This window comes from Lontra canadensis, unplaced genomic scaffold (assembly GCF_010015895.1).
Source record: "Lontra canadensis isolate GAN:19392208 unplaced genomic scaffold, GSC_riverotter_1.0 scaffold101, whole genome shotgun sequence".
Lineage (NCBI taxonomy): Eukaryota > Metazoa > Chordata > Mammalia > Carnivora > Mustelidae > Lontra > Lontra canadensis.
In genome coordinates, this window is record NW_022631095.1 from 266,401 (window position 1) to 281,459 (window position 15,059).

At 39.3% G+C, this 15,059-nt stretch overlaps 1 protein-coding gene across 1 annotated transcript in view; it reads left to right on the forward strand.

Moving 5' to 3' along the window:
• The window catches only part of KCNU1 (potassium calcium-activated channel subfamily U member 1), a 157,573-nt gene that overhangs the window by 128,478 nt on the left and 14,036 nt on the right, over positions 1 to 15,059 (forward strand). Inside the window, exons 20-23 of the mRNA XM_032838081.1 lie at positions 3,054 to 3,150; positions 6,322 to 6,546; positions 7,907 to 8,093; positions 13,825 to 13,893. Coding sequence (XP_032693972.1) covers positions 3,054 to 3,150; positions 6,322 to 6,546; positions 7,907 to 8,093; positions 13,825 to 13,893 — 578 coding nt within the window. The remainder of the gene's footprint in view (positions 1 to 3,053; positions 3,151 to 6,321; positions 6,547 to 7,906; positions 8,094 to 13,824; positions 13,894 to 15,059) is intronic.

Sequence of the window (15,059 nt, forward strand, 5' to 3'; positions counted from 1 at the left end):
TGAAAAGGCTGAAGAAATTGACCAGAAGAAACGTAGTAACAGTTATCCCAGATTTGGGTGCTGAGGGTGGGGAGAAGGAGGCCACCTTCCTGAAGGTAACTTTGGTGTATTACATCAACATCTGAGGGACAGTGTCTAGGAAGGTACGTGTGGAAAGAAAAATACATTCTATGAATGAGTAACAGAGCCAGTTCTCCAGATCCTGATAAAAGTCAAAAACAGACTCTGGTCTTAGGTGTGTTCCCTGATGAGTTTCTTTAACCAGCTTGGCCTAAAGCTACCATTATAGTCCTATGTAGTACCTATGTAGTACCATTAGGAGAGCCTGAGTGGCTGTTTAAATTTGGGGTTAGAGCTGCGGAGTTAAGGATATTTAAACCACCAAAAGGCATGTTAAGTTGAAAGAATAAGGTAACCCATTTTGGTTAAACTGACCTTAAGGCTTACATTGCAACATCTTCTGGCCAGGTAAATGGCTAGAATCCACTAAGTTCACAGGGAATCTTCAACGGGGAAGAATACAAAGGATTGCATCTCAGCCTTGGCCAATCTCATTAACAATAAGCTCTTAACTTTCCAAACTCTTCTCCCATGTCAGCCTCTCTGGGTCCTCTCTCTATCCCATTATTTTAAGCCTGACACTTCTAAGCTGACAATATTAAGTTTCTTTGTCTGAAAAATTATGACTTAAGGTAGTAATTTAGAAGCTGACTAGGTTAAAGAGATCAAAATTGCTTGATTTTATCTTAGAGTCTGAGTCTTTGGGCCAGGTGTTGAATAACAAGCTGCATTAATTCACAAGAAAACAACAACAACAAAAACCTTCACCCTGCAGCACAGAGCACAGTATGTTGTATTTTTCCCAGGACGTATAGTAAAATCTCACAGGAGAGTGCTGTCTAACATACTGATTACTATGGCTAAACCTACAGTATGACACTGTACCATATGTCCCAAAAGGTGTCTCAAGAGATAGTAACAGATATTTTTAAATAAATAAATGAGTCAGCGGATGGTAAGTGCGTGCAGTCAACTAAGTGTGTAAAACACTGGATTATACAAACTCAAAAGGTTTTCTTTTTTGTACGACTTCTCTGAGCCTTTCATAACACTGAAGTGCAGTGTGAATCTAAGAGGGGACATTTTTCTCAAACTTAATTTGACTGCAGAAAGCATTTCCTCACAACTTCTCCAGTAATATTCCATGCAACGTGTTTTTTAGAATAGGCATTTCTGTCAGAATAGGATGGATGTATGCTGTAGTAACAACCACGAAATCTCAGTGACTGAACATAACAAAGGTATCTTTCTTCTTCATGTTACATATCTAACACAGGTCATTGAGGCCAGGGCATTCTGTTGTACATGGGCACTCATGTTCTGGGCTGGTCATCACTACAACAGGTCAAGAGTGGGCCTGAAGAATCACATGGGATCTTGTCCCTACATCAGCCATCGCTTCTCATTGTCCAGAACTAGTCATGTGGCTCCATCTGGTTGCCCATCTGTTAAAGACGGGAAGGAGAATTGGATCTTCTGAGCATCAGTAACCTCAACCTCAGCCATTCTATTCAAATGCCACCTTTACCATTTGTTAGCTCTTTGACCTTTATCCCTAAGTGGAGTGGTCTTTAAAGTCTGGTAGATACTGAAATGTTCACCAAGTATTTCAGTCACTTCCCATGTTCCTCAACCTCCATTAAGTTAGCAGGAGGCATGTGACAAGTTCTGGTCAACGAAATATGATAAAAAATGATGTGTGTCACTTTGGGCCATGGTCAGTTAAAAGTCCAGGCTTGTTTCTCCAGTCCCTTTCTCTTCCCTTGCCTTAATGACTAAGGAGGATACATGTTCTAGCTGTGTGACTCTAAAGATGGTACAGCCTCTGCACCACTCTGAGTGGCTATGTGGAGCACAGACACCTGTTCACCTGAGCAATATATGTAGTGTGAGTGAGAACCTGTATTATGTTCAGCCCCTGGAATTTTGAGGTGGTTTCTGAAGACTAAGCCTTGATTCTCCTGACTAAAATAGGTCCAGACTCTAAACTTTCTGTGCTTCTAGAAGGGCTTCCTTTCTTCTCTATTGAGCAAATATGCATTCTTTCAGATATAATGGGATTTTTCCCAAAGATCATCTAACCCTTTGGGTGGTTGAATATATTACATGACCAGGATTGTGCCCAACTGCAGTGTTGGGCGATCATGTGGAGGGCTTTGACAAGACTTAAACTAAGATTAGAGCAGAGTTTAGTCAAATGCAGTCCAGTGATGGAAGCTGTAAAGAATATAAAATGCGGGGCACCTGGGTGGCTCAGTGGGTTAAGCCTCGGCCTTCGGCTCAGGTCATGATCTCAGGGTCCTGAGATGGTGTCCCACATCAGGCTCTCTCCTCTGTAGGGAGCCTGCTTCCTCCGCTCTCTCTCTCTCTGCTTGCCTCTCTGCCCACTTGTGATCTCTCTCTGTCAAATAAATAAAATCTTTAAAAAAAAAAGAGTGGTTTTTCGAGCCACATTAAAAAAAAAAGAATATAAAATGCATGTAATAAGGAGGAAGGTTTCAACAGGGACTCAAACAAAAAGATATGGAAAGGAGAGGGGAGGAAAACAGGCCAAGGAGAGAGATACCATTCATGACTCAATCTCACAGCCTTCACCTATGCTCAGGTGCCCCAAACACCTCCCCTGATTTCTCCCAAGCAATAGTAGCATCACTACAGTAGCAAAATCAAGAGCAAAAATAACTACCTTCAAGGCACATATAGTGTAAGGTAAAAGGAGAGCTTGATATGTCTGCTAAATGCACACACATGCAATATACATATGTGCACATACACACACCAAGTGCTTTGTACGTCTTCAGCTGTGATACACTCTGGACACTCAGATCTTGGTGTCCTTCTGACATGAATCTTTATTCTGGAGTCTCACAGACCAAGGTTATTCTTGTGCTATTCTGTGCTTTGGGTTCAAGGTTCTAATGAGTTTGATATCTTGGCTTTGTTACACCAGTGCCACAAATGTTTTCAGCTAACTCTCCATTTTCCCTGCTTAGGACTTTTCTGTATGAAGCGGAACAAGATTCTGACCACCTTGATAGCAGTGGCATGTTTCATTGGTGCAGAGCAACCTCTTTGGACAGTGTGATTCTGGTAGGTGATCTTGCACGAAATTTCAAATAAGGTAAAGCTATACCTAGGGTAAATAATGTCCTTATACTAGTTATAAGCAAGAACCTGCCATTTTTCTTTGTAAACTGTGAATTCCAAAGGAAAACACATTCCTCACCAGCCTGAGTGGTATGCAGGATAACAGATGTGGCATTTGACAAAGACCATGCAGGTAATATGCTGGATTTGAAACAATTAGATCAGATTGTTCAAGTCCTTCTTCCCCGCCTTTCACAGTTTAGCTGAGTCAGTTATTTTGAATAATGTTCTCCTGACATGTTATTTTGCTAGTAAATTTAATTAATTTAAATGCACCAGGGAAACCATTTACAACAACTCCAAAGACTTTCCCTTTTTTTAAAGTAAATATTTTCCTAATTATTGGTTTAAAGTTTGGATTTTCTATAGTGGTTTCTCTTAAAGCTGGCTGTACTTATACTTAACACATTAGTCAAGAATGTATCTCCTAGATGCATAACATGGGTGAATCCTAATAAATATTAGAATCCTGTCTCTATCTTGTCTCTGTCCTGTCTCTGTTCTCTCAAGGAAATGAACTAGCTCAATTTACTGAAATGCTAACAACTAAGATGTGAAAAATCTGTATTCTAATCCACACTCGACACCTGCTTTCCAGGTGTCATAATCAAAGTGATTGTTTGTTGTGTGAACCCTATATAATTTTTTCAACTATGACTAATTGATAATTATATATTTTTCTTGTTTTCCAAAAGAGTTATGTTCACTTTTTTCCTGTTAAACACACACACACACACACACACGCACACACACACACACACACACAATCCTTGTGGCTTGGTACTAGTGTCCTAACAGAATATTTTTATAAAGTTTTTTGTAAAATTTTTTGTAAAATCATGATCAATCATTTGATCAGAAGCATAAATTTGTCAGAGCTGTCATATCAACTAGAAAACCTTTAGGACTGCTACTGAAATTTACTACTTTAGCAATTATGTCTTCTTGTAAACTAAGCAAAATAAACTCCATTGAACAGGAAGCTAAACATGTTTTCAGTGGGAGAGAAATCATTAGAAAGGTTGAGAAGTTGGTTGCAGATGGAGGCATCCAAGAGACCAAGAAATAGAAATAGCAGATGTTTTATTATACCATATTTCTTAACACAGAGACAGGTTGCTATGATAGATATCTCCTTTATGATACTTGATGTGGAATATAGTTCAGAACACCAACTGAGTCATTTGATAAGTTTAGAAGGGCTTCTAGTTTAAGAAATTCTAAGGGATTTCAAACTTGTGACCATAGAGGAGAAATGTCCATATTGCAGAATTCAGAGAGGCTTTGAATTTGGTTTCATTTGCAGAAGGGTCAAGTGGAAGTGGTTGATTTAAGCTACTTTGAACAAATACTGTGTCCTCCCCATCCTCCAAAAACCACCATCTTTCTCAATTGGAAGACAGTTTTGTGCCACAGTTTCTTGGAGAAATTGCATCTCCGGCTGTGCCCATTAACGCACTCTGCCATGTATCTTGTTTCTAATTGTTTAGTTCTACTCAGAAGAGCAATCTTTGGACTTCAGGCATGTTACATTAAATACTGTTAGAGGCTTCATTATTCAAGTTAAAACTAATCGGATTAGCTAGAGACAATTATTTAATAGATTTGGTTAAGATTCACATCACTCTCCAAGAAGCCTCTCCAGACAAGTAGCTTTATTTCCCCTCACAGGGCAATTCCCTTTGAAAAGAGAGTATTTCCTAGTATATGCTAATTTTATGAACTAATTGTGGAGATGTCAGATGTTACTTATTTATCTTGTTAGATTTTATCATCCCCTGTTTCACGGAAGCTTGTCATTTAACCCAGCTAAAGATGGGCATAGGGCAGGATGATATACACATTTGAAGTATTCTGAGTCTTCATGTGCTGAGAAATATAGGCCACACTCATGTATGACATGCTTCTACATGCATTTAACCTATTCTCTACCAGCTTCCAAGAGTCCTCCTCTGAAACTCTAAGAGTTCAAGAAGATTCATAGTTGATTAAAGATATTGAACAATAGCTAATGAGTTGAGCACTGTACTTTCAATATATTATTTCATTTCCACAACAGAATTAGTTTTTATTTTTTAAACCATTCAAACTTAAAGAAATTGAGGGTCAGAGGGTAACCTAGCTTGTTCACAGTCATAAAACAGAATACAGAATCAGATCTCCAGATCCAGTGCTCTATCTAGCCCATTCCAGAGCCACAAGACAAGGCACTGATTCATTCCTCGAAGAAATCAGACAAAGGCTTGAAATGAGTTTCCTACAGGAATATCATCTCCCTCTCTCTCTTTAAAATTTTATTTATCGCTCTTAAAAGTCTCTGTGAATGTGGGCTAAAGCTCATCTAAATATTTTTCATGTATCTGGTTATTTGGCGGTACTACTTAGAGATACAGAGGAAATGTTAACAATTGGTGACGCTGATGGTAGTACTGGCATGTTCAAATGTTTGGGTTCAAATAGAATTTTTGTGACCTTTTCATTTCTTTTCTGCACTTTGCATAACAAATTTCCTCAACTCTGGAAAGTATCTGTTGAATGAGTTTGGTATGTTAGGTTGAACTATATGAAGTTACCAATACTCAACCATTTTTGATCCATGAAAAGGTAACTTCCTATGTTCCAAACTAATAGGTATTTTCATCTGTGTAAAAATCCACCAAAAACTGCAACATGTTGTGCAACTTTGTGTGATTTTCAGGACTCACTAGAAGACATAAATTTAACAATAGAATTTGTAACATTTTAATTTTTCATTGAATCTTACTATGGCGCATATAAAACCAAAATCTTGTAATGAAAATAAAACATGTACTTCTCACTTGGTTCTATGGTTTCACACCTTAGGGAATAACACTGAGTTTTAATTGACGCACTCCATGCTAATAAAAGACTTTAAAAAGTGGACTAAGAAGGAACTCCACAAAAAGGCAAAAAGTATAATTGCCTCATAGTAGGTAAATTCCGTTTTATGAGCAACTTGCAGAATTTAATTATCCTTATGAAAGTCCTACTATGAATACACCTGGAAGAGTTGGGATGAGGGGATGGAGCCTCCTTTGAGAAACTCTCAGCTTGTTTCTAAAACTGACCAGACTCTGGTGTGCTTATGCTTAGAAACGAATGGACAAGTCAAAACATGAGTTTCGGGACCACGTAGTAGCATGTGTCTTTGGAGATGCTACCTCAACACTGATAGGGCTTCGGAATTTTGTAATGCCCTTGAGAGCTAGCAGCTATACACGAATGGAGCTGAAAGACATTGTGTTCATTGGGTCTCTGGATTACCTGAAGAGAGAATGGATATTTCTACGGAATTTTCCCCGAATATTCATTCTACCTGTAAGTGTCACATTAGAGATAGTGAATATAATGATAGCGTAATGGTACTAGCATTAATAATAATAAAATTGTAGTTTGTAATTATATAGTGCTTACTGGTACAAAAACTATTCTAAGCATTTTACATATATTAACTCATTTTACCCTCAAAATAATTTGTGGGGTAGATTTTAAGTTGTTGAATTTTGGGTATGGAGAGAGTAGATAACCTGTACAAACTTACACAGCAGGTAAGCAGCAGAATAAAGATTTAAATCTAGATATTGTGGCTCCTGAGTTTATGCCCAGGAGCCACTACATTTTATGTTTATGTTTATAATCATATTTTATGGTCTTTATATAAATAAGAGTTTCTCTGCATTTCTGAATCTGATTCTGATTAATGTCCACAGCTAAATATTGATACTAGCTAGCCTTTGTGGTCTGACTTCCTCATCTTTTCTGAAGACACATTTTTATGGAACACGTAATGCCACATGGTCCCTGATAGATGTGTGAGAAGGAGGAATTAGGCTTACATTTCTGAAAAATGGATCCATTATGCATATGTGGCATTGTGTTTGTAATTGTATTTGCTCTGAACCTTTATACACCCCTATACCATTGTATGCCACTGTTTCCCTGGATTAAAAAAAAAAAAGTAGGTTCAGTGTAAAATGCACCCAAAACAATTAATTTTTTCATGAAATAATGCTGACAATATGTAATATTGTTCAAATTTCAAAATTGGTTCTCTCAAGAAACAAATTTCATTTGCTTTTTTAAAAAGCCACCATAAAGTTCTCTGCACTTACTTTAAGCCATAGAAAGGAAGATAAGAAGAGAACCAGAAGCCTCTAGATCTAGCTAGTGTTAGGAATTATTGGTGTTCATCCCTAAGCTACCTGAAGCCAGGACCAGATATATCTCTATTTCTCCACCAAATTGGGAAATAAGCAACCACCACTATGCTAGTTAATCCAGAGGGTATAGGAAAGGTCAGCTGCAAGCAAAATTGTGGGGATGCAAAATGTGCCTTTAGATCCATAACTTCAGCTTTACCCCTACTGTTATCCCTACTTTATTTCTCTCACTTGAATCATCTAAATGGATTTAGGCTCCTCCTTCTCCACACTCCTTTGGCTTATCCAGAGTTGCTCTCAGGAAAGGGTCTGTGAAGTTTAGTCACACTGAGATATTAATGATCAATGACGCTAAATGTGTTTACATATCAGGTGACTAAGTTTTAAAACCAAGTCAGTGAAGGCTGAAGTGGCTTTGGCTCAAAAACTGCATCATCCATAAAGAGCCATTACCATGAGTCATGATATAAAATCTCTCCACTGAGAAGTCCCTTCTCTACTGGGTTTTCTCTCATTAGGGATCTGCACTCTTTCCTCAAGACCTGCATGCAGCCAACATAGAAGAATGTTCCATGTGTGCTGTTTTATCCTCTTCATCCAAGGCATCAAGCAACCCAGCTTTGGTAGACACAGAGACCATCATGGCCACCCTCAACATTGGATCACTGAGGATTAGCTGCTCTGATCAGTCACCGGAAGAATCACGTAAGAACAACTCCCTGACAGGAGGAGGCTAAAGGAATGGAGTAAGGAAAGAGAATTAACTCCTCTCTGAAGTACTTTGATCATGGGGAGGTTGGGTCAGATATCTTCAAAGACCCCTCCCGACTCTGAGAATTCTGTAATAGAAGTAGCAGGCAGTTAAGTTCTTGGTAATCCTAAGTCAAAAACTATTTCTAACTTCTAAAGGAAATGCATGTAACACTGATTTCCCATTTTAAGAAAAATCACTGAATTTTAAGTGCTGTTTTTGTTATTAATTAAATATTAATTAAGATAGAAATTGGCACATTATTATAATTAATATTATTTAGTAGTTGTAGTATCAATTCTCACTGGATCTTAGAGATGTTCCACTACTATTCCTAGTTTTATGTTTGAGAAAATGAAGTATAAATTCTCTTTTACTCTTTTAAGATGCTTTCAATCTATGAACATTAGAAGACTATATCTAAAGTCTCTTCCAACTTCCATAGACTAAGAATGTCATATTGCAGCTTCAGACTGGAAAGAGATGTGAGAAGCAGGATCTATACAGGGTGGAGATCAAGTCTTTTCTTCCTTTCTCTTCCTCTTTTTTTTTTTAAGATTTTATTTATTTATTTGACAGAGAGAGATCACAAGTAGGCAGAGAGGCAGGCAGAGAGAGAGGGAGGAAACAGGCTCCCTGCTGAGCAGAGAGCCCGATGTGGGGCTCGATCCCAGGACCCTGAGATCATGACCTGAGCCAAAGGCCGAGGTTTTAGCCCACTGAGCCACCCAGGTGCCCCTTTCTCTTCCTCTTAATGCCTAGTACAATTATGGTCACTTCGATGCTTACCATATACTTAATGAATTGAAGCAAATGAGCCAGGAAGCTGGACTCTTGAGGAGTTCCCATACATTTCACTGTACCCAAGTGTTTGAGGTAAATCCCCACTAAAAATTGTGGTTTCCCTTCTCCCCTCAAATAGGAAAAGGCTTATCTATTCATCTATTTCTAAAATTGACTACTAGACATTCAACCTAACATGAAAGTGTTATTAGTGAAGAATTTTCTGTATCTAAAACATATTTTCAACTCAAAAAATAAAAATAAATCATTTTTGTGATCCCCTTAATCCAGCCATTTCCCTTGGGGATGTTGATCATCAGGATCAGGAACTCAGTCCTCTGTGCAGTCCCGTGCAGATGCTGAGCACAGCTGTTCCACTATGCATGGAACTTGGAGCAGTCAGACATCACGGGAATTGCAAGGCTTTCGTGATTCTGGTTGTGGATAAAAATGTTCATATGTAAAATTAGGAAACCGAAAGAACTCTCTCTGACTTCTAGGTCACTGTTGCTAGGTGGGAAACTAGAAGGTTCATGGGCCAAAGGAATAAATGAGTAATCAAGCCTACTCCTTAGTAGGTGAACTGAGCCAGCTACTTGAGACACCCTTCCTAAGTAAGAAAAGCCCACTTGGCACCCAGAGTTTCAGGGTGTTTTGCAAAGCAGACTGATAACAAAGCACTTTATAAATAGCAAGGTGCCATGAAAATCCAGACTAAGGAGGTATGAGCCATTTCACTGATGAGCAAATCTAAAAATGTTGTGTTCTGCACATAAATTCTTAGCATAGCAATTAAGCTCATTCAGATTTACATGAGATATGTGTGTGATATATGTGTGAGTAGTTGTGTGTATATGAGTATACCATACTTACAACTTTCTATGACTGGACAGAGAAGTATTCACTGTAAAGGCAATATCATCAATATACAAATGAAAATGCCCACATAACATAAGCCTGAGATAAACTGACATTGGTCATCTAGTTAATCATCTGGGTGACTTGTCCTTTCTACTATTAGTTTTACTTAAGTCTCACATCTTATATAGGCTAGAAAGATAGAAACATGTGAATTTAGTCCTAGTTTCCTTTATATCTAGTGATTTTTATCTTTTCACTTATTTATTAATACAACAAAACAATGTTGTTCTTGTATGATGTGCCATGTACTCTGTTACAGGTTAAGATGTTGCCCTCAAGGAGAAAGAGGAATTGGTAGAAGGAGGTAAAGGAGAAGGGGGGAAAGATTTGGAAAGGAGGCAGAAAAAAATAAAGGAATAGCAAAGAATTTCAATCATTATGAAGTATGAGTAGGTGCTTTCCCCAAAGACAATAGCGAAAGTTTAGTGAAAAATGCGTGGTGTAGGTTGTGCACCATTTCTTTTATGGATGTCATCATACCCTTTTGTGTAACCAGGAAATACAGATCCAGTCAGGCTCTACTGTGCCACCTAACAAAGGTCATGGAATCTGTTTATCTGGTGCCACAACATCAGTAAAGTCACATTATGAACTTGTGAAGAGCAAAGCATCATTATTCAGAAATTTCATCAATTACTCTGACATTATAAGAATATACCTAGAGTTTATATCTAGAGATTCCCAATCCTCAGAGAAGCCTGTTTGGTTCTCTTAATATTCTTCCCATTTCACATTAATACTACTCTTGTACCATCTCTAAGAGGTGGAAATGAGGATATATGCCCCCAAGAATTGACAGTATAAAGGATTATGAAATTCTACTAGGAGGCAGAGAACACCTTGCATGCTGAGCTCCAACATAAGACTGGCTAATGAACAAACAGTTCACTTTCCCTTCTTCTAAGACAATGGTTGTCAACCAGGGACAGTTTTGCCCCCAAAGGCATCTGACAATGTCTAGAGACAGTTTTGGTTGTCACAACTTGGGGGGATACTATTGGCATCTAGTGAGTAGAGGTCAGAGATGCTGATAGACATCCTACAATGCACAGGACAGCCCCACATAGTTTCAAACAAACAAACAAATGAACTTTTGGGCCCCAAAGATTAATTGTACCAAGATCAGAAACCTTGCCCTTGCATATCTGGTGAGTCCTTTGTGGAATGTGGATTTTCTCACATCTTTAGTCATGATAAACTTATATATGAAGGCCATCTTGGACCACCAAGACTATTCCATACAGTGATTCACCACGGGGTGTTGGGGTTTGGGGACAGTAGAGTGAGGACTCTCTGAAAGACCTATAAGAATGCCAGCCCTCCTGGACATTTCCATGGGAAACTCTAGGCTTTCCAGTGATGCTCTAATTGCTGCCCTGTCACTTCATAAGGAGAGCAGGTTGGCAAACCTAGGTACTGAACTAAATAATCTGTGGCATAATCTAAACATATAATGGTAATTAAGTCTGACAACTTAATATGCTACTGAAATTTAAATGTACAGTAGTGATCTACAATTAAGCAATCTTTTGTAATAGCACCCTGCCAGACTGGAAGATTTCAGGTATAATACTATGTACTATTAGGTAGCAAAAATATTGACATTAGTACAGTATACCCAGGCTACGATCTGACACATATTCAAATTAACCATTGCTCTACAAGACAAGATAGTATTAAGGCATAAATTCAGTTGCCGTCCTTCTGCTGATGTCCAAAGCAGTTATTCCAACTGTTGCACATATGTCTGCACCCAATAAGATCATTTGAGATCGAAGTATTTGACTGTATATACTGAAATCACAGATTTGATATGACTGTAGTAAAATTCTGATCTCTCTATAGTTTCTACTGCTCACAGCAGCCAGAGGGATCTTTTATAAATATTTAGTAGATAATGTCAGCTCCGTACTTTAAACCCTATAATGTGACCCATGACAATTATAGGAAGATCACATAGGGTCTTGCAGGCCTGTAGGGAGTTTGAATTTTCTCCTACTTCGTCCTGTTCATACTGGCTTTTTTCTACCTTGGATTCCTTATCCCATTCCCTCTGCCTGGGTTGGTTTTCACCCCTCAGAACTCCATTCCAATATCAGAGAGGACTCTCTTCAGACCCTATCTAAAGTCACCTTCCCTCATCAATCACTGGCCCCTAAAAGTTAGGTTTTTCCACAGTACCTATCACTGAAAATATTTTATATTTGCATCATAGAGAATGCCACTGGGCAAGGACTGTTCAGAATCCTAGCATGGAGAAGACTTTCTTTAAATACTGGAAGAAGGAGGAAAGAAGGAAAGGTGCATAGAGCAGAGAAAGCATCTAACACAAATCTGAGAATAAAGTAAATCTTAGTTCCCCCAATCTTCATGCATTATGGAAATCCCAGAGACTTTTTCTTAGGAAAAATAGTTGGAAGGTATTCAGATCTCATTATAAATAAGATTTACCAATGAGTTAGGATATCTGATCTCTAGTTGTGATATAAGCCTTCCTCTTAAATAGCTGTGTGAACATGGTTAGCCCTCTGGTCTTCTACCTGCCTACCTGAAGTTGAAGGGTTTACTGAATTCCTAAGGTCCTTGCCAGTTCTAACTATAAACTAATAGCTTGGGAGCTTCCTATGGAGCATCAGGTTTCCCCCCAAATTCACCTTGAAGTATGACTCCAAATTTTAGCAGCTCTCAGAAACATATTCAGCTCTTCTCTTCATGAACAAGAAGTGCCTCTTTCACTGAACGTCTTGGGGAAATGGAGAAGCTGGTAAATATTATAGCATATAGCATTTTCTCTGGAAAGAAACATCTTCTTCTGGGTCATTTCTCTTCCACTGTCCCCATCTCAGCAGCCTTCCTGTTGTCTGCCGTCAGCCTGTCTTACCACCATGCTCATCTCCGTCCATTCCCCATCTTACCCCGTCCCCTCCCATGTGCCTGGCTCAGTAAACAGCAGACCCTCTTCCATGACAGTAGGGAGTTTTAATTATAAGTAGAATTTTTACCTTTCCCAGTAGTGTGTCCCTATTACATAGTATTCTCAAATAGGTTCAAGAAAGGTAACCAACAGTTTTAAAGGATCACTTCTGATGAGGTCATTATGTGTATGTATCTTTTTTAAGTGGAGCCCAGCTCCCCATTTCTCTCTTCCCTTTTCATTCTTTACATTTTTTAGTTCGGCTTAGAGACAAAAACTCTGGTCTTCTGCCTGGTTTTGAGCCTGTCCATAGTTCCCTGCGTAGTAGCACTTGTCTCAGGCTGGTGCTATGCATCACTGTCCTGTGGAGTCGAGGCTCACAGAAGAATGTGAAGGGTTCCACCTCCTCACATAGGAGGGAATTCTGTAAACTGAAAGCAAAGCTCAGAGGCTCCAAGTGACACCCTGCCCATTATTAAGGAACTTCTGAATTGAGGCAGGCCAGCCAGGGATGGGAGGCAGCCGATTCTGTGGAAGAAGAAGACATGAGCGGTGCTTTGTGTGCACTTGAATATCCAGAGACCATCTCCAAGAGGCTGAGAGCACTAGGAGTCAGAAGCCTTTTGTTGTGTGCCAGAAGCACTGGTGGAACAGCCCCACCTATTTATTCATGGATTCCTGGAAGTTCTGCATGCAAATGGGTATGCATTCTAGCCCTACCACTCCACAGAGAATAATCATATTTTACTACTGTGGTCAATAAGCAGCCACTGGATGAGCTTTGCCTTTTTTGAAGTTCACTTTAAGTGCCATTTAAAACACACACACACACACACACACACACACACACGCCACTTCTTAAAAGAATATGCTGAGGAGGCCCCAACTTTCCCCCCTAAATATAGAAAAAAAAAACAAACAAACAAGGATTTGGACACGAGAGTAACTTTGTTAAGATGAAGCACCAACTTACATGGTGGGGCTTCTCCATCCTTGCCAAGTTTTGTAAGCCACTTTGTTTGCATTTATCCATCTCTTTTCTTCTTTGTTGTGGTCTGTGTCCACAGGAAGGAATTCAGCCTACAGATTTTCTGGGACGTCAAAATATCGAAGAATCCCCATGCTTACGGAACTGAGTAAGTTGTGTTTCAAGGACAAAATACAAGGGAGAAACCTTTGTCATCCATAACAGATTTCCCAAGTTTCTTTTTAGAATCCACAAAGGACTGAGGAATCAGAATGGGCCCCAGAGAAATGTTAAGTGTTTGATCGGACATTACATTGGGCTCTTATCTAACTGGTGACATCATGCAGAGCATGGTATATCTGGGTGTCAGGGTGCAGGAATAACATCTGCTTTCTCCTTTTATTTAGTTACCAGGAAAGGGAGACCAGTAGCTGGCTCAGTCTTGTTTGTAGGTAATCTCCTAGGGGTGAGGCATGGGTTTGAGGAGGGCTATGAAGAATGTCCTTATACCCACTTACCTACTCATCGTGGGACTTTAAATCAGACAGTTTCCTTTCCTGTAGTGATACCAGGGCTGGGATTTGGGTGACACATATGAGGCACTCAGGATGCAGATGTTAAGGAGGCACCCACTGCTGGGGTCCTTAAATGTTGTGTCCCAAGTGTCTACTTTGTGTCATCTTATTACTGACCCTAAGTGGTCCTGCTCTCCTAAAATGGAAACACTCGATGCAGAAATACCAGAACAAGCTGTTATCACTCATCAACACCTTACAGTAAATACACATATATGAGACTTTCCTAGATGTAAGGAGCTCTGGGAATAGAAAGAAGGGTAGGAAAGGCAGGGAGGGTGCCTGTGTGTATTTGGGGATATGTTTGGGAGGAAACAGGGGACACACTGGGATTTAATACTGACAATAATTGATGTAAAAAGAGGAAGATATGAAAGAAGGGAATAGTGTCTTTAAAACAGATTAGAACCTGAAGCTGTCAACCATAGTTTTTATCTGTATTTTCTTTTTCTATCCTTTTGAACTGTATTTAACCCAAGGTGTATATACCCTGAAGACATTGATTAGAAGACTGTGATGTAAGTTGGAGTAGTCAGGAGGGGACCAACCAGCTTCTCACTGGCCCCAAAGTACATCTGGTCACTCTTCAGGGACTCAGAGCTTGGAAAGACTTGCTGGCACCAGGCAGCCCTTGTTAAATTAGTCTAACAAATCACTTGTCAGCTCACTCAGTTTTTTGTTCCTTCACTGGCTAGAAAGGGTCAGGATGACATGAGAACTGCAAGTCTGACTGCCAGCACTTTGGTACAGAATGTACCGT